This window comes from Carassius auratus, unplaced genomic scaffold (assembly GCF_003368295.1).
Source record: "Carassius auratus strain Wakin unplaced genomic scaffold, ASM336829v1 scaf_tig00000254, whole genome shotgun sequence".
Taxonomy (NCBI): Eukaryota; Metazoa; Chordata; class Actinopteri; order Cypriniformes; family Cyprinidae; genus Carassius; species Carassius auratus.
The window spans coordinates 160,705-184,055 of NW_020523286.1; the positions used below are offsets into that span (position 1 = coordinate 160,705).

The 23,351-nt window shown below is 36.7% G+C and overlaps 3 protein-coding genes across 9 annotated transcripts; 2 read left to right on the plus strand and 1 right to left on the minus strand.

Moving 5' to 3' along the window:
- Positions 1-202: 202 nt before the first annotated feature.
- On the minus strand, positions 203-5,750 carry znf362b (zinc finger protein 362b). 3 transcript variants are annotated; one of them, XM_026241703.1, is made up of 9 exons: positions 5,634-5,750; positions 4,048-4,114; positions 3,346-3,592; positions 2,381-2,485; positions 1,965-2,262; positions 1,634-1,858; positions 1,467-1,545; positions 566-724; positions 203-479 (listed from the first exon to the last, which is right to left on the minus strand). In XM_026241703.1, exons 2-9 carry the CDS (start codon positions 4,108-4,110, stop codon positions 363-365), a joined length of 1,293 nt encoding a protein of 430 aa, XP_026097488.1. In that variant the 5' UTR covers positions 4,111-4,114; positions 5,634-5,750; the 3' UTR covers positions 203-362. The 3 variants fall into 3 exon arrangements, with proteins under 3 accessions (XP_026097488.1, XP_026097487.1, XP_026097486.1); XM_026241702.1 differs by having other exon boundaries at positions 1,965-2,286; positions 5,634-5,749; XM_026241701.1 differs by having other exon boundaries at positions 1,965-2,289; positions 5,634-5,748.
- Positions 5,751-6,909: 1,159 nt separating this feature from the next.
- Positions 6,910-14,857, plus strand: LOC113068846 (tumor necrosis factor receptor superfamily member 1A). Of its 4 annotated transcripts, none has more exons than XM_026241705.1 (10): positions 6,910-7,130; positions 9,172-9,250; positions 9,408-9,515; positions 9,638-9,760; positions 9,915-10,041; positions 10,907-10,968; positions 11,076-11,252; positions 11,418-11,455; positions 11,588-11,702; positions 13,940-14,857. In XM_026241705.1, exons 1-10 carry the CDS (start codon positions 7,101-7,103, stop codon positions 14,242-14,244), a joined length of 1,164 nt encoding a protein of 387 aa, XP_026097490.1. In that variant the 5' UTR covers positions 6,910-7,100; the 3' UTR covers positions 14,245-14,857. The 4 variants fall into 4 exon arrangements, with proteins under 4 accessions (XP_026097490.1, XP_026097491.1, XP_026097492.1 ...); XM_026241706.1 differs by having other exon boundaries at positions 6,911-7,130; positions 11,076-11,234; positions 11,415-11,455; XM_026241707.1 differs by having other exon boundaries at positions 6,911-7,130; positions 11,076-11,234.
- A 543-nt stretch (positions 14,858-15,400) lies between these two features.
- On the plus strand, positions 15,401-23,285 carry ttc34 (tetratricopeptide repeat domain 34). 2 transcript variants are annotated; one of them, XM_026241699.1, is made up of 8 exons: positions 15,401-16,104; positions 17,066-18,786; positions 19,893-20,115; positions 20,239-20,431; positions 20,765-20,931; positions 21,208-21,481; positions 21,561-21,775; positions 21,988-23,285. In XM_026241699.1, the coding sequence occupies exons 2-8, from the start codon at positions 17,129-17,131 to the stop codon at positions 22,522-22,524; spliced, it is 3,267 nt and encodes a 1,088-aa protein (XP_026097484.1). In that variant the 5' UTR covers positions 15,401-16,104; positions 17,066-17,128; the 3' UTR covers positions 22,525-23,285. The 2 variants fall into 2 exon arrangements, with proteins under 2 accessions (XP_026097484.1, XP_026097485.1); XM_026241700.1 differs by lacking the exon at positions 15,401-16,104 and having other exon boundaries at positions 17,012-18,786.
- The last annotated feature ends 66 nt before the right edge of the window (positions 23,286-23,351 follow it).

Genomic DNA, 23,351 nt, shown 5'->3' on the forward strand with positions numbered 1-23,351 from the left:
GCTGGTGGCTATGGTAAGGTGCATAACATTTCCAGATCTGGCGCTGAGTGCTGTCAATCACAACACACACTAGCCCAGCTAACCAATCACAACACATTTCCTATTTCAGAAGGTGGGCCTTCATTTGATACAGGAACTATTCAAGCTGTTCATACTGGGAGAGAGGTGTTATTATAATGTACAGTAAATGTGAAAAATAATGTTTTTTTTATTTTTTTTAAACCTAGTACGAGAACCTGTTCTTGTACACCCCAAAACAAAATCAAGACTTTGTAAAATAGCATAATGGGACCCCTTTAATGGAAGACTATTGCAGTGAACAAAATACCTTGTAATAAATAGAATAGCATGGAGGAGGAAGCTCAAATAAGTGAAATGCGTATGGGGATGTTGGGAGATTCTGTTCTCTGTGGGGAATGGTGGCTGACCAGATGCTCCACCACGGTGTGTTTGGACATGTGCTTCATAAGGTAGGTCTCCTGAAAAAGAAGAAAGAAATGGTGTTATAATATGACAAAAGGAGGGGCCCATAATTTCCCATAGGTTGAGCTGGACTGATACTCACTGAGGTGTATGCGCGCCCACACATGCTGCAACAGTACGATTTAGCGTTCTTAATGGCATGTGCGGAGAGATGGATCTGTAAGGAGGCCGAGTTTGTGTATGCACGGTAGCAGTTCGGACACTTGTATGGCTTGTCTTTGTTATGTTGTCTCTGGTGAGACTGAACAGGAAAAGAAATGAGGAACAAACTTTAACACCTCTTGAGACTCAAGTGTCATGCAATATAAAATACTGTACACATACATGTTAAATAACACATTACTGTTTAAAAAAGTTGGTGGTCAGAAATATATATATATATATATATATATATATATATATATATATATAATTTTTTTTATTTTATGCTCACTGATGCTGTATTTATTTGAGTGCAGTGAAACAGTAATACTGTGAAAAATCATTACAAAATAACTTAATTTGATGGCAAAGCTAAATTTATTCAGACATTACTCCAGTCTTCAGTGTCACGTGATCTTCAGAAATCATTTTAATATGCTGATTTGGTGCTTAAAAAATTATTTCTTATTATTGTTAATGTTGCATTTTTTTTTTATATTTTTGTGAAAAATCATAAATTTTATTCCAGGATTCTTTGAAAAAAAAAAATTATATATTAGTATTTACTGTCACTTTTAATTACATTAATACTTCCTTGCTGAAGTAATCATTTCTGTTGATTGTTGACAACAAAAACCTGACCCCCAGACATTTTTACATTTTAAAACTGTCATATATTTATCACAATTATAAGACAATTATATAACAAAGTTATAGAATTTTAAAACAATTATAAAGAGAGTTTTAAATACTTTAAAAATGAGAATATATGTGTATATTTAATTTGTACATTTGAATACGTAATTTTATTTTTGCCTTTGTTATCTTTATGTTGTCATCACCTGTAAGTTCGAGAGTTGTGTGAATGCCTTTTCACATCCTGGTTGGGCACATTTATATGGTCTGTCACCAGTATGAATCCTTAAAAACAAATGCAGATATATTAACACCCTATAGAACTCTAAAGTGGCTGTTTAGTTGTAAAGGCTTCGCTGTGAGTTCTGCTGACCTGGTGTGCTGCTGGAGATGTGATAGTTGGCGGAAGGAGTTCTCACAATAGGAGCAGTGGTAGGGTTTAATGCCTAAGTGAATACGTAAGTGCTGTGCTAGGTATGAGGCGTTGGCGAATGACTTCGAACAGTGAGGACACTTGTGGGGTTTGACCTCTGTGTGGGACTTGGAATGAATCTGCATCTCTGACTTGTTTAAGAAAGTAAGGGGACACACTTTACACCTGAATAAAACACAAAACTGGAATCATTGGTTACTGAAATTAAACTCTGTGTAGAGTACTACAAGATGTAATACAGGTCATTGTATCATTACTAAAAGTGTTAAACCTGTATGTTTTTCCCTCTTTGGCGATGGTAACTGCCTGGTCAGGGCCTGAGGCCAGAAGCGGATAGGGCATCACCAACAATGGGCCAGTGTTGTTCTCAGCTTTAATCTTCTTGCGGCCCCGGGGAGCTTTGGGCTGTGGTCCCAGCATCCCCACCAGACCTCCACTTTTCACATGGTCCATGCCAGGACCGCTGGCCAGGCCGGAAATGGTGTTTAAGGAAGGTGCGCCGCCCAAGCGGTTCTGGCTGCTAGATGTCGGGGTTGTGGGAGTTATAGCCTCAGAGGTGTTGTGGCTTTCTGTGCGGGATGACAGCGTCAGACCTGCTGTTAAAAAATCAAAAAATGTCTATTTACAACTTGTCTATGGCACGTGGGAATGTAATATCTCTTGCTTATACATGCATGTCTCATCCACCTGAGCGATGGTTGACTCTAGAGGCTTGGTCCAATGCTTGTCGCATGTGCCAATCTTCCCATAACCCCTTTGCCTTCACTGTAGACTTGTCATCTATATTCAGCTCTGAAATCATGTAAAAATAAAAGCAAGCATGTATTATGCTATATATATAAAATATATGTACCAATTTGTAAGAAATTATTATTATTATTATTATTTCCCTTTCATATGGTTGGGAAAAGATAAAGGGGTCATATGGCATTGCTAAGAAGAACATTATTTTGTGTATTTGGGGTAATGCAATGTGGTTACGCAGTTTAAGGTTCAAAAACACATTACTTTCCACATACTGTACATCCTTGCTCCTCCATGCCTTTCTGAAAGGCGTTCATTTTAATAACCACTCTCCTACATTCAGTTCCATTTATGGATCAATAAATCTAAATCGGTGTGCCACGCTGCTCATATTTATCACACGGTAAAAATGCCCCTCCTCATGCCCAAAACGGGTTGCCTGTGGACGAGAATCCAAAACGAGGACCGGTGGGAGGTTGTTCTGCCCCACTTCACAGTTGCCGAGTGAAAGGAGAGTTTTCTAATGACAGGACATGCATTTATACAACACGTTATTCAAAAGGAAGAACCGCTCATTCTGCACATCATTTTGCTATTTCTGCATCATTGCACATGCGCAGTTGTTTCAGAGTTCAATGCGAGTGTTTACATGCACACTCAATCGTATTAGAAAAGGAATAAACCACCCCCTTCAATCTGATTGATATTCAATTCCAATCGAGCTCAATCGGATCGATTAAAGTGTTTACATGAAGGCTTTTCAGTCCGATTGAGCCTTCAATACGATTACAAATCGATTATTTGGTTGCATGTAAACAAAGCCATTGTTGACCCACATAATACATGAATACATGTAATACTATGATGTACAGTGCATAATGGTGAAGCATTACATGTGAACCTTGTACCTGCAATGGTGCTGGATGCTGGGCGGGCGTGCAGGGCGATGTCGGGCTGAGAGGAGTTGTGGGCCTGAAGACCCGGCACCTGCTGTAGCTTGGGGATAGACATCACATGTTGCCCACCTTCTGAAGGTGAAGAGGCCACCAGCAGAGTCTGCTGAGAGGGAACAGTGGTGGGCGGCAAATGCGGAGGTCTAATTTTTTCTGCCATCAGTTGCTCTTTGATCTTGTCGATAAGAACCAGATTATCCAGCTGTAAAAGTCATTGGTTAGGTTTAGAATGGGGGCATGTACACCATGTGACGTGAGACACAAAACCAAAACAGAGCAAAAAGAAAAGGGGAAAGTCTGGGGGGAGGACGGGGGGAGACTCGTATCAAGGTTTTGATGCTCACTCTGTCAAACCACATTGGCATGTACAGAATTGAGCAACCATGCACATTCTGTTACTATCTTACCTCCAAACAATCATTAAATGCCACAAAGTTTCGCTTTGTAATCAGTGGTACAGTACGTACAAAAGACTCTTCTACAGTGAGTTGTCATGAATTAATAAACACTATGGCATTTGTTTAGTTTTTGATTAATTAAATTGAAACAGTCAAAAATAATGATTAGATAAATATTCATGTGTCAAATTAACTATTTCAAATATACAGAAGAATGCTAGTGCATGTCAGGCAACATTTCATAAAGCACAATACTCACTTGACCAGGCATAGAGGGAGGTGGTGGCCAGAAATATGGATTATTGAATCGAGGCTCTGCCATCTTTCTAATAAAACAGATCAAAACAAGGTCAAATCTGTAGAAGATTAAAGCACACACAAGCCTAAAAGGATTTAGTTAGAAACATATTTCCCACCTAAATCTTATGTTCTTGTGTTCATGAGCCAGACTGTTTCCTATCATGAAAGTAGTCAATTTCTTACTTATAAAATTTACATAAGTCAGACCATGTAATGTAGTATCTATAATATTAAGACCTAAAACCACCAGTCTCTAGTTTCTTTTCATTTTCAATCACATGTCTATAATAATTTATTGAAACTGTAATAGAGGAATATGCCAGACGACCATCAGTGCTTGTTTCAGTTGTTCTCACAATAGATGAGTCATTTTAACTGACATTTCATAATTATTTCCTTTAGTTCCCCCAAAATAAAAATGATGATGTTGTCATCACCATGCCATTCCAATTCCTTCATCCTTCATTTCGTTTTTATATGTAAAGAAAGGTAACTCAGGCTATTTGTGGTCCACAGGAGAAAATATGTCATATGAGTTTGGCATGAACAGCATGAGGGTGAGTAAATTAGGACATAAATTACATTTTTTGGATTTACTAAGCTGCAAATGTTTTCTACCATCATTATTTATTGAATTGTTACTACTCTAAAACCAACTAGAAATGAAATTTTTTCTTTCTTAAGGGCCAATACTAGTTCACATGAACTTAAATTTAAATAAATTCTCAATTGAACCAGTTATCTATAAAATGAAATAAAACATTTGCTATAAAATCAAATTATATATATATATATATATATATATATATATATATATATATATATATATATATATATAGAGCCCAATTTCCGACCTTAATTATTACTAGGTGTTTGATTTGATTGTTTATTTGTTACAAATTATGCGAAGTGTCAGGACTTGTTATATTTGCCATGTGACTCAAGTCTTCCCCATACACAACACTGTTATCTCTCATCTCTACTGATCACTCTAAGCCGTCTATTCATTCCTGCAGTTTCGCCAAAAACATTTCAGACAAAAGAAAATAACAAAAATGGCAGTCTGTTATATTTTCATTAAGACGCCATATTCTGCAGAGCCCAAAAAATCACACTCCTTTTTTTAAATGGAAAAACCGATCGAGCGACTAGATGTTTGTGGTTGTGTGTGTGTGTTTGTTTATGAAGAATAGCACCTTTGAATTGCCCGGCCCCCCTTGAAAAAAAAAACCCTGACACTTCCGACAATCATGCCGTGCAAAAAAGTCTTACAATTGGCGAAACGCTGCAAACGGCTGTATAATTTTACAATATATGCCTGCCCGGACCGCTTTATAACAGCGTTATAGCGAATACACGTAGAAACCATTAGTACATGCATGCACAATGCATTCAAATATTGCCATTTTTAATGTTATATTTCGCTTTGTGCAACCTGTGGTCGATCAGTCGCGCCCGACGAACAGTTATGTGTCACGCAATGCAGTAATGTGCACGATAGCGCAGTGTGGGAAAAAGGAAAAAAACCGCCATGAGCGCACAAACCTTTTATTTCGATGTCAGAGTGTTTTTTCCTCGCAAAAAAGGCTTTAATAAAGCAGAGAAGAGGCTGGATGTTCTCTATGCGCCTCCAGACAGCACAGCTTCCGGGTCAGCCTGCGTGTTCACTTCTGGGTGCTTTACACCAAAACCTCTCATTTTAGCTGGTACATTTGAGGCTTTTAGTCTCACACAGACACGGGATCAGTTCCTTTAGGCTTAAGTAATTGGTCTGTCTGGCATCTCTGTCTCCTTTATTTATTTATTTATTTTTTACCTTAGACTTTAATATAGTAACCATATTTGCATTATTTACAGTTCCATTAAGAGAGACATTTGAGATAACACATAATTGAGGCTTTCCCATGGACAAATTTTATGTAGTAACATATAAATATATGAAGTTTGATGCACCCAGTGCTTGTTCTAGTACATTTAAATAAAATGGTAATTTAATCACCACTAAATAATAACAGTTTCGCGATTTCCACATTAACAGATTCACTAGAGTGCACAGCACAACAATCAAATGTGTAATAAATGCTATTGTTATAAAGGTCAAATTACCATTTAAACAAATATACAGTCCACAAACTAAAAAAAGCGAAGTCTGATGAGAAAAACTTTTGATGTTTGTTTGTGTAAGGTGCTTTAAAGCTTAGAAAAGTTGTATGGTTTTACAAGACCTACAAGCAGACAGACTCAAATGAACTCATCACTGACATCAAGTCAGGCCTACAGGTTTGGTGTGTTCGTGGTAGTTCAGTGCTAGACTAGTAATCTGCACATCACAGGTTCGAAGCCACAGAGGTGATTCAGAAACTTCAAAGTTCATAGTGGAGTCCCTTTATCTCTCTAAAAAGTGCTAGCTTGCTGAAATTATCTTAAAGATCTAGTTATAGATCTAGTTTAATTGATTAAAACTCATGTGAGCTTATCTATTTATGTTGATTTAGTGGTGTTAAATCCTATTTAAACCTGAATAAAAGCATTTACACAGTTTATAACAGTTAGTTTCAGTTCTCGAATCTGATTGGCTGGGCAGGGTTCCCGCGGCACTCAGACTTAGCACATTTGTTTGTTGTCTTTCTTTTTCCAGACCGTCAGGAATGTTAGTTACAGTATAGGTTGGTGAAGAAGTGAAAGAATTCATGTAAGCAGAAGTGAACCAAATGGAAGAACTTGTAAATGATCTGATATCCAGCTGTATGCAGAGGATATTAGTCTGACGTGCTTTCCTGTTTCTCAGCTACAGTTTCTCACATCTTGTACTTTAAAGCTTTCTAGGTTGGTTACTCACCTTCCTGTCTAAACAGATCTGCCAGAGTGAGGCAGAAGGTGGATGCCACAAATGCTGACATGAAGCAGAGTTGGAGTATTTCATATTTTCATCGATTTGTCGGTCTATGAATTTAAATCATACTATTGCTAGTCATTCATGACTCTTGAGCTAAAACTGAACAACATCTCATCATGACTGTGTCAACACTGTGTTTGGATTTGGTAAGTGTTTATTTTTTACTTGCGTTGTTGTTGCCTTTCCTTTGACAGATTGTGCTATAATTGCTATCTTTCCTTATTGTAAATGTCTGTACCTCATTACAACATTGGAAATCCCTCATTTTCAACTGTGTGTGTGTGTGTGTGTGTGTGTGTGTATATATATATATATATATATATATATATATATATATAGGCAAATTTTTCAATTTCTGATTATAGATTGTTGAGAAATACCTTTTCAGTAACCACCATCCTGTATCAATAACATCTGAATTTGGCAAATATTTTTGTGACACATTTGGCTAACCTCAACGACAATAGTAACACTTGTAATTAACACGTGTAATTGTTATCGGCTATATACCTTGTGATATTTGGCCAATATATATATATATAAATTTTTAACAGAATATGTCTATACACTTTAAGAATTAAATGTGATAAGAACTTGCGGTAACACTTTAGAATAGGTAACACTTGTTAACTATTAACTACGACATTTCTCTCAATAAATTCTTAATTTGCTGCTTAGTAATAGTTAGTAAGGTAGTTGTTAGGTTTAGGTATTGGGGAAGATTAGGGATGTAGAATAAGGTCAAGTAGAACAAGACATTAATATGTTCTTAATTAGCACTAATACATGGCTAATATTCTAGTAATATGCATGTTAATAAGCAACTAATAGGTGTTACCTATTCTAAAGTGTTACCGAACTTGCATTGACTGTACTTCAGTGTAACAGACTCCTGTATTTATATATATATTACATTTTATGTTTATTGGCAGAATATTTTGGATAAAATATTGGATAACTATTTTTCAGATATGTAAGTTTAAGTGGGATACCTTATTTCATTATGGTAGTAATATCTAAATAGATTCATTTTTAGAAATATAATCCATCTTGAGCAAGTGTTTATATCAAGAGCTTTCCTAAGATTGTGCTGCAAAAAATGTTTCAAACGGACCTCAAAGCGTTCTGTAGATATGAGCAGAGACAATGAGTAAAAACTAAAGAATATGACTTTATTCTTACAGAGTTGACATTAATCACAGTTCATCTCAAAACTGTCTCAAACGGTTCTCAGATTTGCTAAAATATTAAAGCAAGTCAGTATAAACTTTTTATATATAATTTTATAATATTTCTCATCCAATTCTTCAAATGATCTGCGCTTTGCTATCAACATTATTTTGAGAGCTCTGTACTTTTAGCGTATGTCAACAATTGCCCGTCTAGAAACAGAAACAATAGCATTGTCTTTTCTGTATACTATCACACTTAAAATATTTCTCACAAAGTCTTTAACATTTATAAGGGAACATGATTTGGGGGTCTTTGCCATTAAAACATTGGAAAGCTCCTGATTAATAACAGCTTTCCAGAATTTTGTGTTTGTTTGTTTATCTTTAAGTAGTTAAAGGGGTTATATTATTCTTTTCCACTTATTTAATTTTAATCAGTGTGTAGTGTGTATGTTTGGCCATAAAAAATGATATGCATGGTTGAGTGCTTCAGACAAGACAATGAAGAAAAAGTGCTGCCGTAACCTTAAGTTTTCCCAAGTTATTACACATGCACCTGTATAATTGTGTATGTAAATATATATGTTACAATTATAAAAACGTTTTTATAATAACTTGCTGACTGTAAAATACTGGACAATGATGTAATCTGCAGAATTTATACTTCAATTATGAGACTACAGTGTTTATATAGTGAGTATGGGTGATTTTATATCACTGTATTTCTTAAGTAAACGGACTGTCTTCAGAAAAATGGATGTCATTTTAATTTAATCTTGCATGTAATGTCTGATAAAGCAGTTTTTTTGAGCGGAGCTGCTTTGTGTACAGCCGTTACCTGGTGAAACCTTAAAAGACCTTTTCAGATCTTCTTTATGAACCAAGAGCTTTTAACACTCCAAAGAGAAAGGAGAAATGGAAATCGCATCATATGATCCCTTTAAATATGATGGTATTTCTTATGTTCAGAAGACAATGACATTAATTTGATTGCAGTTAATTGTCTTTATTTCAGGTATTTGTACTATTTATAGCCTCCCAATGCCAATGCCAATCTACAATTCCACCCATGAAAGATGGACGTTGTTCAGAAGGTAAACAGACATGCCTCCCACTAACTAAAATAAAAATAATAGAAAAACCACAGTGAAAAACACCCATAGAAGATGGACCTTTGTGGAATATATTTGCTAAAAAAAAATGAACCAAAAAAACTATTGTTTTATCTCATTATTTTTACATTTCCTGCAGGATATCACAAATCAGATCAGGGCTGTAAGAAGTGTGTGAGCGGTTTTTATATGGACCTACCTAATAATCGGTTATTTTGTTTGAGATGTACATTATGTGATATCAGTGGTAAGTAAAATATCAGAGTACACTATTAATCAATTAATGCTTGTGAAATGTAGGCACTTGACATTTATATAACTGTAGCAAGGTGGACTTTTTGTCTAAAAACAAGACTCCTTGTTTTACAGCTCATGAAGTTGAGAAGGCCAACTGTACACCAACACAGAACAGAGTCTGCGATTGTAAACCTGGGTTTTACAAGAGTAATGATCACTGTAATCCCTGTTACAGATGCCAAAACTGCAAAGAATGTAAGTACCATTAAAGGAAGTTAATTTATGGCCAAAGAACCAAGGTGATGCTTTCTACAGTATTCTACAAAAAGCTCAAAATGAAATATTCGGAATACCTTGGGGCTAGAAACCGTAACTGAATAGTATGTTTTTCCTTTTATGTGTCACTCAGGTTCGAACTGTAAAAAGAACTGTAAACAAGAAACCATTCAAACCAAAACAGAACCTGTTAAAACCACAGCAGCAGTGTGTGGGCATGGATCTTTTCTGGAAAGTGGACAATGCCAAAGCTGTGTTAAGTATGGGGTCTAATATTCACATTTTCTGCACATCTTCTGAATCTTCATGGATTTTTGGTAGATTACTCTATTTGTGGAGAATGAGGATTTTTTTTTGTTTATCCAAGTCTTTAGCATGTAGGTTAATGTGTTGTGGTTTTCCTGTGTATAAGGTTTAGCATCTGCATCAGAATTTCCTGCATTTGTTGTAATGTTATTAGGGCTGCATGATTATGAAAAAAATCATAATTGTCAATTATTCCCTTGAAATTGTAATTGCGATTATGAATTACTATTATCACAATTTACACTGAACGATGTTTATACCATGGTTTGATGCAACTGCATGCCGTAGGAGCTGAAAACGATCTAACTAAAAAAACTTTTAGTGCTTTGCTATAGTATTAAGCCTCAAATGTCAGGTATACATCAGATCGGTTTCTTCTTTAAATAAAAAAAATAAATAAAAATATGAAAATAAAAAATTATGTTATACTAAATCTACAATTAAAATAATGTGAAAAACCCTTAAGATAGCATTTAGAAAGAAAAAAAAACATCTTAAGCACTTAGAATAACATAAGTGGACTTTGAACTATTAATTGCATTAATTAAATGATTATGCAATTGTGGCATCTATAATTGTAATTGTGATTAGAAATTCAATTAATTGTGCAGCCTAATTAGCAACAAAACACTATTTCAGTTTCCAGCACCAAAAATATGATGAAAGTCTTTGTTTTAAAACTTGTGATTATGGAAAATATTTTTATGGTAAATACATTTATTTTATAGTTATGTTTTGCATATGTTTGTCATGAAAGTGTCTTGGGTCAAAGCACAAGTTAAGTACAAATGCTTTATTGCTTAATGTAATTTGTTGCAGGTATAAGTGTAAGAATGAAGCCTGTAAATCTTTCTGTTCACCTACCACAGATGAACCACAAGGTATTACAACATCCTAACATGCATAATTAGAAAAAGTTACATAAGCAGACCTTTCAAGTAAGAAATACAGAGTTTACATTTTGTGTGATATATTGTCCTTTTCTTAGATTCACCTCACCTGCTGATGCCGGTGTTACTGGTCATTGTGACCTTATTGGGTGGTCTACTCTTTCTCCTTCTCATCTGGCTCTGCAGTCGGAGATGGCTTTGCTGTCGAGTCAAGATCTGGAATGTTTGCAAACATCCAGACATTCAGATGGAACCAGGTTCATATACACCCACATGTACTTAATTTAGTACTTGCCTTGCACTGTTACAAAGTAGAGCAGCTGAACATTGTTTTGTTTCTATTAATTCTGTGCTTTCTTAAAATAGGAAATGCACATTGATTTAGGAACCCTGCATGTTGCAATATTCAAGAGAAGTGAATTTTGTCTTTGTTTCAGCAGATCAACCTAATGATGTTATCTGCATTCCCACAGCAATGGTTTGTAATCTAACATGTTTCAGTACTGTGTGTGCAATTACATAAGGTGGAAAGGATTTTATTTTTAACATGTTTTTTTTTTCATTTTAAGTGATGAGCATCACCTTGATAAGCATATGTTTGTCTTTAAAGGAAAGAAATGGAGCCACAATTAAAACTTTACCAGTGACCAGCTATCCACACAGCGTCTTGAGTGGAGATTTACAGAGCATCATGGCCCCCCTGATAGCAAACGGAAACCCAAAATGTAATTATATACAACATTAGGGGTCATGGAATGAGTATCAAAATGTTCTTGATATTCACATTCATAAGAGATTACAATAAAAACACACTGCAAGTTTAAAAACTAACTCTCTTTTTTAAAATATATATATTTTTTAAATTGCCATTGGGAGAATTGTGACCTCACAATTCCCCTCAATGCATACCTTAACATGCGTCGTCATCATATGTTATGTTGTACATTTTTGTGTCCCAATTTATTGCTATGCCCTAAAAGTATGCACTCTTTTTGTGATGAAAAAGTACATATTTTTGTGTGTGTAGCAGAAGAGCAAGCTTTGGGACATACTACTTTGTCGCAGTTGCATCTTTAATGGGCCGCTCTGTAGCTTAGTTACGTGCGTTCTACCATCGTTTAAGCAACCCTGTAAATCATCTTATCACAGCTAACATCCTCCACATATCATTTCATTTGCAAGCATATTGAATGAAGAGGCATTCAGTTCTAATCGAATCTGCCTCCAATGTGCAATGGTTTATATGCAGTATGCATAGATCTGGGCTGCATCTTAAATTGCATAATATCTTGAGTAGGCACTTTTTTAAATAAGTAATTACTTTGTGCCCGGCAAAAAGAATACATTTTTATGGTATGAATGTAATTTGGACATACTGCATTCATTGTGTTGTCATTGTCACATGATCTATCAGCATCAGTTGCATCGCATCCCTGTCATTCATAAATTCTCTCCTGTGGCCTCTTGTGAAAGCAAAGCGTCCAAGATGTGCACACTTCAGAATCACTGCAGAAGTAGTAGGTCATCTGGATAATCTGGATAAAACTCTTTTACGTGTTTAATATATAGTAAGAAATTTTGTGGTTTTGAATGCAACCCCTGAGTACTATTTAGGGCAGATATGGTAGTATGTAAATTGGGACTGGAGCAGTCAAGATCAGCATGAATCTATCAGTGATTTCTGCATTTTCACCAAAACTTCCATTACAATCAATGACAAAATTTACACTGCTCAACGAGTCTCTTATCTACATTGTGTTTTCACTGTGTAAGTTATGATGGTAGTATTGGTGAGATTGCAGGAGATCATTGTGAGACAGTAGAAATAACTTTTTTCAGCTACAGTGCAGTTCTGCAACCAGAGTAGTTCTAAATAAAATGCTTTAATCAAGACTTTTCAGGATTAGTTGATCTTGGCGGCTGTTATAGTACGATTGCAGTAAAAGTTTTCGAGAGTTTGCATGCTCATTTGATGCAAAGATGTTAGTCAATCATAGCAGTGGGCATTTATATTGAAGTCTCACAGCAGACACTGCTCTTCCCATGGAGCGCTCAAATCAGGGAGCTAAATCCAGGGTGGAACATGACCTCAAATTACCTAAATTATGATCTCAGGAAACATCATAAAATTTAAATAATATATTTCATGACCCCTTTAAAACATTGCAAAACTTAATAAAGTGTATGTTTATTCTCTGTTTTAGAACTGCTCAAATGTTGCAATTGCTTTTCTAAATATTTCAAGTTTTATTATCTGGTTTTACCCTTTTGCAAATCACGTAGGCGTACAAGAAACTGATTCTGATCAGCTAGCCTTCAGTCTTACATCAAAAATTCGAAGAACTTCTGAGAACTGTTTAATCAGATAGTAACTTCTAATAACTCACACGCCTTTAGTTGCTTCCTTGGTGTGGTAAGAGCCTCACAGCTTTATGTTAAAAGGGCGTTCAAATGTGCTGATTAAACGAAGTAGATAATTTTCAGAGTAAATGAGAATGAAGAGAAAGGAGGAATTTTTGTTTTAGTTGTCATGATTTCCCTGAACCCCTAAACACAACACTGTAATGCAAAAGTCCAAACACGGGGAAAACACCTGCGAAAAGTCAATATGGAAAATTCCTTCATATTAAACATACATTAAACCCTATTTTACGTACTTTTGTAGAATGTATCCTAGTGACAGTGACCTCAAGAGGAATTCAGTATATTACCATAATGTTGTTGCAGTGCTCATCTTGTTGCTAGACTGATTGATGTGTACATCGTAATGAACTATTTGGTTCTGCATAATGGTTCTTTTGCTAGACTGATTGATGTGTACATCGTAATGAAGTATTTGGTTCTGCATAATGGTTCTTTTGTGATATAACTTACAATCATCTGCCACTGATAGGGCTACTCTATGTGAGAGCTTGGGCTTTCTCAACCTTTGTATCTAAAGGCCACATCTGCTTTCCCCCAGTGATGCAGGTGTTGCAGAAAGAGTCCTGGCCAGCACCAGTGCTCTACACTGTCATAAGAGCGATTCCTGTGACGCGCTGGAAGGAATTTTTGCGACTGCTTTCTGTGTCAGATGATCAGATGGAACGGATCGAACTGGAGGCAGGCCCATCCTATCTAGAAAAGCAGTATCATATGCTGCGTCTGTGGAGCCAGAGCAGTGGAGCGAAGATGGAAAATATCTACTCAACATTACACTACATGAACCTGTCAGGCTGTGCCCAGGAACTGCAAGAAAAGCTAGAACAATTACAAGCAAGCATGTAAAACAGACTGACTCATCTTCACTCCATCTCCTCATGCATGTGAGCTGCAGTTGAATTTCACAATCATTTCCAAGGAACCCTGAACAGAAGATGCTCTGTTTTCTAAACAGGAAACCCTCAGTCATGGTTAAATATATTCTTTGTGAATTTTTTTATTTAAGCATAATGTAAAAGTAATGCAGATTATTATGCATATCATAGGTGCTTTGTAATAACTTATTACAATTCTTGTTGGTTATATGAATTAACCTCGTCACTATACTTGTACAAATGTGAATATTTAAAAAATATTTGACAAAATTCAGATTTTAGCTACCAACAATAAAGGTGCTTTACTTTGCCGTAGAACAGTTAAAATGGTTCTTTAAAGATCCTTTGACTGAATGTTTCTTTGTGGAACCAAAAATTTTTCTTCTATGACATTGCTCTGAAGAACCTTTTAAGCACCTTTATTTTTAAGAGTGTAGTGGTTTTCAGGATAAACCTAGCTGCTTACTTCAGTATTATAAGTTCTCAGTCATATTGTACAAGTGTGAAGTATTGGTTCATACTCACTTTGTCACACCACTATACATTTGTTACTTTTCTAAATAAAAACACTGTTCATGTGTGGAATATGGCTTAGATCTTGACAGTACCATGTAGTTATAAAATGGAAAGTGTGACAGAAAAAGTGTCCTTTCTGTGCACACAGAAAAGTTCTGACATTCAGTTTAGTTAGTGTCAGCAAACATTTGCTGTAGCCTTTGAACTATGCAGAAGGAAATTCCCCTTTCATCTGGTTCCCCCAAGTTCCTCTGACTTCTGCTTATACCACAGTGAAGATCAAAAGCAGTTTCACTTTTTTTATTTCGTTTTTCCTGGCATGTATATAACCATAACCTATTACTACTAGGCTGCATGTTGTCAGTTCGAAGAAACATACAAACTCCCACCCCCAAATATCTTTGCTAATTTTAATAGTTTAAATCTTCCAGTCTAGAAATACCCAATTCAAACAGGGAAACTAATAAAGCGATATCTGCTCAAATACATTTAAGCTTAAACTAGTTTTATGTTAGACTATATTTGACGTGCTGTTATTATTGCTTGACTGTATTTTTGTCCAGTCCTCTTTAAATTTATTTAAAAATACTTATGGCTCACTTAGAGAGACACTTTCAGAAAACAACACGAATAAAAGCAAATTTATATAATATAATTATAATATAACGTGTAACGTTTGGAAAATGTTCTTAGAACACAACATTGTTAGGTGAGTTTGTCGTTTCCATAGCAACTAGTGAACACATGCTGCGTGAAGCGAATGTTTGCCTAGAGCCAAAGTTTTTGGAATTTAGATTTAGATTTAGCACAAAGTCCCTCAACAGGTGACGGAATAAAGACCATGGCGACTTTATTACATTTTTTCTTTTGGACGAGTTTTGTGCCAAGAACGACGCGCTGTGTAGCTTAGACAGATAATTATTAGAATTTTACGAGAGAACAAGCAGACATTTGGCCAGACCTATACATTCGTCGTTGTTCCTAATATGATATCCTTGACGCCTTAAGTGGTGCCTTTTCTCGATGTTATAGTGTTTTCTTTCATGTTTCGTCTTCCTATCGTCTTTCACTCATGGGGTCGGCATATTGAGTTTCGGCAGGAGCTTCTTTTTAGGGACTAAGCTTTCTTTAACCAGACAGCCACATCATTTGACAGCTGTTTTTTGAGTAAAGTGTAGAAACATTCATCTGTGGTTCATCTAAATAGTATTTAATATGCGACGATACACCTCAGAACACAATGTTTAACTTTTTTAATACAGAAGTCGAGCGAAAGTGTGTGGACTGCACTGCACTCTCAAACTTATAGACACAGGTGAGTAAACCATCATTAAGAGGTGTGAACGATCTCATGTATTATTGGATGATAAAACGTCGTACTCTGTGTTGTATCATATACATTATATATTAAAATTGTAATCTGTTTTAAATTGGTGTCTGCAGGACATGTTCTGCAATAAATTGTTTGGAGCGGACTACTTTTTAAACTAGTGCTTGTATTTAGTTTCTTAAAAATAACCCAACACTTACTAGTATCTTTTTTAATTTGAATTTTTTTAAGTAATTGTTCATTAGATTGAATACTACTTAATTCCAATACTAGTAGCCTACCTATTAATTTGCTATTAGTTACTGTCCAAACATTGATAGGTAATTTGTAACAATTTTGTTCCACCATAAGATTATACACAAAGGAAGTTAAGAAATGTGACTAATGTAACAGATACTCCTAATATTAATAAAAAAATGACTATGATCTAAGTAATAATAATTAATAAATAGCTAATCATTATTTTTATCTATAGGCCCCTTTCAAGATTTTAAAGGATACCTTACAAATAATAAAATACATAAACAATAAATGAAAAGAAAACAATGCACAATAATACACAAAACTATATAAATCAGAATAAGCTAATCTAAAAAAAAAAAAACGATTAAATTTTTTTTATACTGTAATAGCTACTTGGAAATGAGTAGTTACTAGTATAAATAGACTGACTAATAGGGACCCTACTTTGCATTATTCTTGTAAGTCCTATAGTGACTAATGAATAGTTACTGGTAAAGTTGAACAATAAATGAATCACTCTTTGAAAATAAACTAGTATCTTTTAAAAAAAGATACTAGTTAGTTTAAAGGAAGAAATGTTTAAACAGCTTGCTACATAGTGTCATTTATTTGAGCAATCCACATTTAACAGTCATTGCATGTTATTAAGAGCAAGAGAAAGATTGTTTTTTTTATAATGATGTGGTTTCCAATTCTTTTAAAGGTTGCTGAGGACCCTTGTGAAGGAAATGCAATCCAAACCTAAATAGCATTACACAGAAGGGAGATGAATGGCATACATAAAGGAGCAGCTGAACTGTGCAGAGAGGGCGACAAAATATTGCTCTCTGGGGATGCTTGTAGAGCTGCAGCTCTGTACACACATGCTTTTGGAAATAATGCCGGTTCCACTGTAGGACATATGCGTGGCCTTAACGCAGGTCATTTAAAGGAGGTAATCTCAACGCTGGAGGCCTGGCTTGATGGCGTTTCACACAGTTCTATTGAGGGCCTGAGTAAAGGCCTTGTTGCTGTATTTCTGTCTACATTATGCCCCAATAACGTATCTGCTTCTCTTTATAAATTGGAGTCTGTCCTGCAGGGTACAGGTCATGCTTCAAAAGAGATCTTTGCACGGTGTTCTGCTCTTCTAGAGGGAAAACAAATGCCTAAACCTGAGGGTCGCACACGGTTAATTCTGGAGCTAACTAGAGCTCTGGCCTGCTTGCTCTCTGACACACAAAATCCTAAAGTTCCTCAGCTTTATCTGCAGGCCTTTCATGGAAATAAATCAGAAACTATTAGACTAGTTAAAGAAAGGCAACATCAGTATGTGAAGCTATTAATTAAAGCCTTTTACCAGCAAATGTCTCCAAGATATCCCATTCTCCATACTAAGGGGCAGATGGAAAAACCATTGAGTCCAACACAAGCAGGTGAAGACACTGATTCTCCTAAAGCTGTTGAGTTTTTACTTGCCATTTCACCAGATGACATCCAAGTAAGAGAGCTTCAAGCAGCAGTCTTGTTTTCCTCCGGAAAGTTCACAGAAAGTGCAGAAGCTTTGTCACTGGCTCTTAAACTAGGTGAATCACAGACTGAACATGCAATGGCGCCAGAGAAAAGAGCTTGTTTACTCGTTGGCAGAGCAGCTGCTCATTTTTCCGCAGGCGGACGAGCAAGAGAAGTCTGCAGAGATCTAGGTGATGGCTTTGCACTTCATCCAGCCACAGCAAGACAGCAATTCCAGAGTGTTTTTTCGGACAGTGGCGAAGGGTTGGCTGTTCGCATCCAGCTCCGTCAACAGGCCGAGAAGGGCGTCTCAGAGTTCAGAGAGGCCGTTCTAATGAGGCCTGACCTTAGGTCTTCGAAAGGAGTGGAGTTGTTGGATCCCGTTATCACTCAACTGCGAGCTCTATGCCACCTGGAGTCGGATGGAGGAGGCAGGGAACTGCGTGTGCGTCTGGCAGACTGCCTCCTCCTGCGTGGAGAACATCGAGAAGCCCTTTCCATAAGTAGCCAGCTCACCGCTGCAGCTCCAGCCCAGCAGAGCTACCAGAACACTGTGCAAGTGCTCCGAGGGTATTCCCGACTTTTCACTGAAGACCATAAAGGCGCTCTGGAGGATTTCCAAGCGGTGATTGAGCATAGTACTCCTCACCCACCCAGCTGTGTCCGTGCACTCTGTGGTAGGGGTATCCTGCGTATGATGGCTGGCTCACACTACCTTACTGCTCTAGATTACATTACAGCAAGCCAATTACAGCTGCAGGATGCTTCTGTAACTGTTAGGTGCCTGGTGCCTTGGAATTACCGTGGGTTGCTGTGCACCGTGTTGGTGGAACAGGGAAGAGTCATCCTTGAGGGGACCGAAGAGCAAAGAGCTGAGACAAATCCTAGAGCTCAAAAAGAGCACGAGGAGGGGCACACCCAAAACAAACAGAGGTACATTTGCATTTTTTCATTTGGAATGACACTTATTTGTTGTGCTGTAGCTTTTATTTTGTCTTTTGTGTCTTATTTAGGGATGCACAGTATATCGGTACAATCATGGATTATACTCTTAAATATAACGGTTATAACATTTTTTGACATTGATGGTTCCATGATGGACTTTTAACGTCCATAGAAAACTTTAATTGCACAATAGGTTCATTATAGTAGCAAAAGGTTCATCAAATGATTAAAATGTTCTTCACACAAGTTCTTCATAATAATTATTTAAAGAACTATTCATGGAATGTTTCTTCTGTGTCCTGTGAAAAACTTGGTTTTAACAGTGTAATATAAAAAATATAAAAAATGAAGAAAATGACTAAATTGAAATGCTGTCATGCCTAAATTCACTTTGTTACATTTCAAATCACTGATTTTGATTCTGTTAGACAAAAAAGTATAGAATTGGTATTTTTTTCAGTTATCAGTAATGACATGGTAATCGGCCTATTAGTAACAGGCATAACTTTATTATTGGTTCATTCCTAGTCTTATTCAGAGGTGTCCAATCCTGCTCCTAGAGGGCCACCTTCCTGCACAGATCAGCTTTAACCTACCTGACTAGAAGTGTAAAGATTCTACAGACCTTATTTAAAAGAGGTTGACTGATGGTGGATTTTACTGATAACAATAACTTGGATTTTACTGGCCGATCACTGATTAATCTACCTCACCTCAGGTTTATAAAATGGATAGCAAACACAAAACTCCAAAATAGTGCTAAACTTTATTAGAGAAAATAAAAAGGTCTGAACCATGAAAAGTTAAAAAATATTTAAATATAAATAGATATCAATATATTATTAATACCTTATACATCTGTAACTTTTTGGGTAATGAATGCATAAAAATTACCAGCTGGATAAAATCTAATATAAACAGATGGTAAAAATTGTTACATTCAACATTTGGGTTGGACCTTCTCAGCCAGCTGACTTCTATTAATTAGCTAGTTCAGGTGCGTTTAATTAAGGATGTAGCTGAACTCTCCAGAACTTTAGTCCTACATGAGTAGGACCAGATGGCACTTATTCAGTCTCCTGTGCTTCCTTCAGGTCTGCTGTTGGTGTGCATGCTCTCGCTCTTCTCCTAATGGAGTTACAACCCGGTGCCGATGGACCCCAGATTCTCACAGCAGATGCTCTGTACCAGTTGGGTCGTGTTGAGGAGGCTTATCGTCTTCTTCTGAACATTGAGCACACAGCCCCACGGCCACCGATTCTCGCACGCCTTGCAATACTGCAGCTGCATCGAGGCTTCCTCTATGATGCCTATCAGGTTCTAGCTTATATTTCTCTCACAGTTCACCTTAGTTAAGTCGCATTAACAAAGGCATCTATGATAAAATAGCCTATATTCATTTTCGTCTTCACAGTAAGTAATCCCTCTGTTGTCTTATAGCTACTGAAGAAGCTGATTAATTCAGGAGAAACTAGCTGTCTGCGGCCCCTTTTATCTGTAACATCTTTACAAGACCGAGACCTTCTTGAAAAACACTGTCACACTGCTTCCAAGCGTATACTGTGTGGCCAACAAGCAGAAAGTGCGATAAGGGAAGCTGTGGCCTATTTGTCCATTGCCATTATGGCTTCAGGTAATGAGAGTGTGTTGTTTTCAGACACATACAGTACAGTAATATATATAAATATATATATATATTTACATTACAAAATATTTATGATTTTCATAGGGAATAGTATAAATGCTAACAGGAAATAACACCATTAATTTTAATAAACACAGTTTAGATGGAAAAATACAGTAGTTTCCTTTTTCAGTTCTGCAAATTTCAGATACTTGCTTCTGTCATTGATCTTGATTTTCGTATTTCATATAACTTATATATGAATTATTCTAGAAAGAGAAGTAGGTAATTCAGAACACTGCTGTTTTATATTTCCTAACAAGTTAACTGATTATTCTTTAGGTGGTGGAGCAATAGATTCCCTGCTGGAGAGAGCAAGATGTTATGCTCTGCTGGGCCAATGGAAGACAGCAATCTTTGACTTCACTGCAATCCTTAAAAAGCACCCAGACCATGTGCAGGCTTTGTGTGGAAGAGGATTCACTTATCTTATGCTGAACCAGCAGAAGGTGTGGTAGCAAAAACAAAGACCTCCACCTATGGGAGCCACCTCATTTTATCAAAACATGTTTTTGAAGATGGTGTTCACATGACAATAAGGTTAATGCATAGATAACATGAAATGACAATAAACAAACTTTTACAGCATTTAAAAGTCTCAGTTTAGTGTTGACCTCTTCATACACATTTCCATTAGTTTTTCCTTAAATATAACAGACACTACAGACTAGTACTGTTTTCCCGTATGCTTGTAAACTGACACTATAATATCAATAATTCATCAGGAATGCACACTGGACATACTGGTTGCCCTTCAGTGTGGAGCTGAGGAGGTCACTCAGAGCATGCTGTCTCTTAAAGACAAAGCACGAAAACTCATCAGTGAATGGTTGGGTCAGCACTGTCGCAGCAGCCTGTCAGAGACTCTGTTGGTCAACCCTGTACCCTGCCGCGAGGAGCTCCTTCGAGAGGCCTTTTTGATTGGTGGAGCGCTAATGAACACTGACTGCAGGGAACCTAGGTGGCACCTCCTGTACATAGATACACTACTTGCCAAAGGTGGGGAACAGTATAAAGCATGTAGGAGTCAAGTATGTGGGCCGTGGCTATGTAAAACATTACATTTATGTTTATGAAGGGGAGGTGAGTGCTGCAGGTGCACACTTGAAACAGGTGTTTGGTCAAGAGCCTCGAGATGCCGCAGCTAAGGCCAGGTGGGGTGTTGTGAAGGCCTGGCAGCAGAACTACAAAGTGGCAGCCAACTATCTGAGTGTGGTGTCTGAGAAAGAACCAGCGACTCTAGACTTTCTAATCACTCTTCTGCAGCCGGCTCAACGAAAACGCCTGGCACAGGTACTTTCTTTTTTGATTCTATATTAATGTAGGGATTCATATGTGTACATTTATTCATGATTATGAGACAATGGTCGATGTGATTGATTTGTTAAGTTTTTATCCATTCAGAGCCCTAGAACAATTGCTGATCTGCTTTTATTTTCTTTTGTATTGACTTTTCCGTGTTACTCAACTCTTCTGTGGTTAATAAAGCAAATTTGTGCTTCCAGGCGGCTTCTCAGCAGGCCAGCAGTATTTCTGAAAGTGGTCAGTGGGAGCAGGCTTTAGCCCTCCTTACACTTGCGGTGCGAGCGGTCAATGAGATGAAGCTTCAGTACCTCAGGCAGCGTGCAGCCTGTCTGGCCCACCTGGGGCTGCACGAGAGGGCGGTGTCTGATCTGAACAAGGTCATCCAGGGCCACAGTGCAGATGGCAGAGAGGAGCAAAGGGTTTGGGCAGAGGACCATTGCCGCAGAGGCCGTAGTTTGTTGTTGTGTTCCCATGAAGAGTCTGGGTTACAGGACTTTTCTCAAGCCCTGGAGCTACACGAGGAACAGGCTCTGCTGTGTGTGGAGGCTGGTCCGGGAACACAACGCCTTGCCGAAATGTTTCTGCGCTTTGCCCTGCAGAACTATGGGCAACAGAAACTGGACAAAGCTTGGCTTCTGATAGAGACTGGGCTTAAAGTGGACAGTGGCCATGTAGAACTGCGCAGACTGAGGGCTAGACTAAAACGAGAAGTCTCTGGTCCATGTATTGTACACTAGAGATGAAACATACATAAGATTATATGGTTCATGTCTTATTTATATTTATTTATGGTTAATCAGGCAAAACACAAATATTTCTGTAAGTTATTGTGTTGCACAAGCTTCTTACAATAGATCTTTCTGTAATAGTAATTTTTGATAACTTTTTTGTTTTGTTATCTATACATTTTGTCAAATTTAACATTTGACTTAGTCATGTGTGACATGTACAACACTGTTCAAACGGGGTCAGTAAGGTTCTTTTGTTTTGTTTTATCAATGTTGTCAATTAATGCGTCATTTTTCTTTAGCACCAAGACCATATTATAATGATTTCTGAATGGTCATGTGATACTTAAGACTGGAGTTATGAGACTAGAGTTATTGCCGCCCCAAGAACAAATTACATTTTAAAATAAATCAAAATAGAAAATGTATAATATTACTGTTTTACTTTATTATTATTTTTTCATATTTGTATTTGGAGCATAAGAAACTTATTTTAAAAACATGAAAAATGAAATTTTGAATGATAGTGTATGTTTAGATATTTTTGCTCTTGTGAAATGTTTCTCTTTGAATGTAGATGCATTTATGCTAATTAACAACTTATGAAGTTGTTGTCATAAATTATATCATCCTGTAAAGATTGTAGTATAGTTATTAATTATAAGAATGTTCCATAATATAATACATGAAAGAAGTTGAAAGTGTTTAAAACTCATTATAGTCAAAGTCTTTGTTGTGTTTATGGAAACAAAATTATGTCCAGAAACAACTTTGCAAGACATTTAACCCATGATCATGGCAAACACTGCTCCCATAGACAGATAATAAAACTAGAT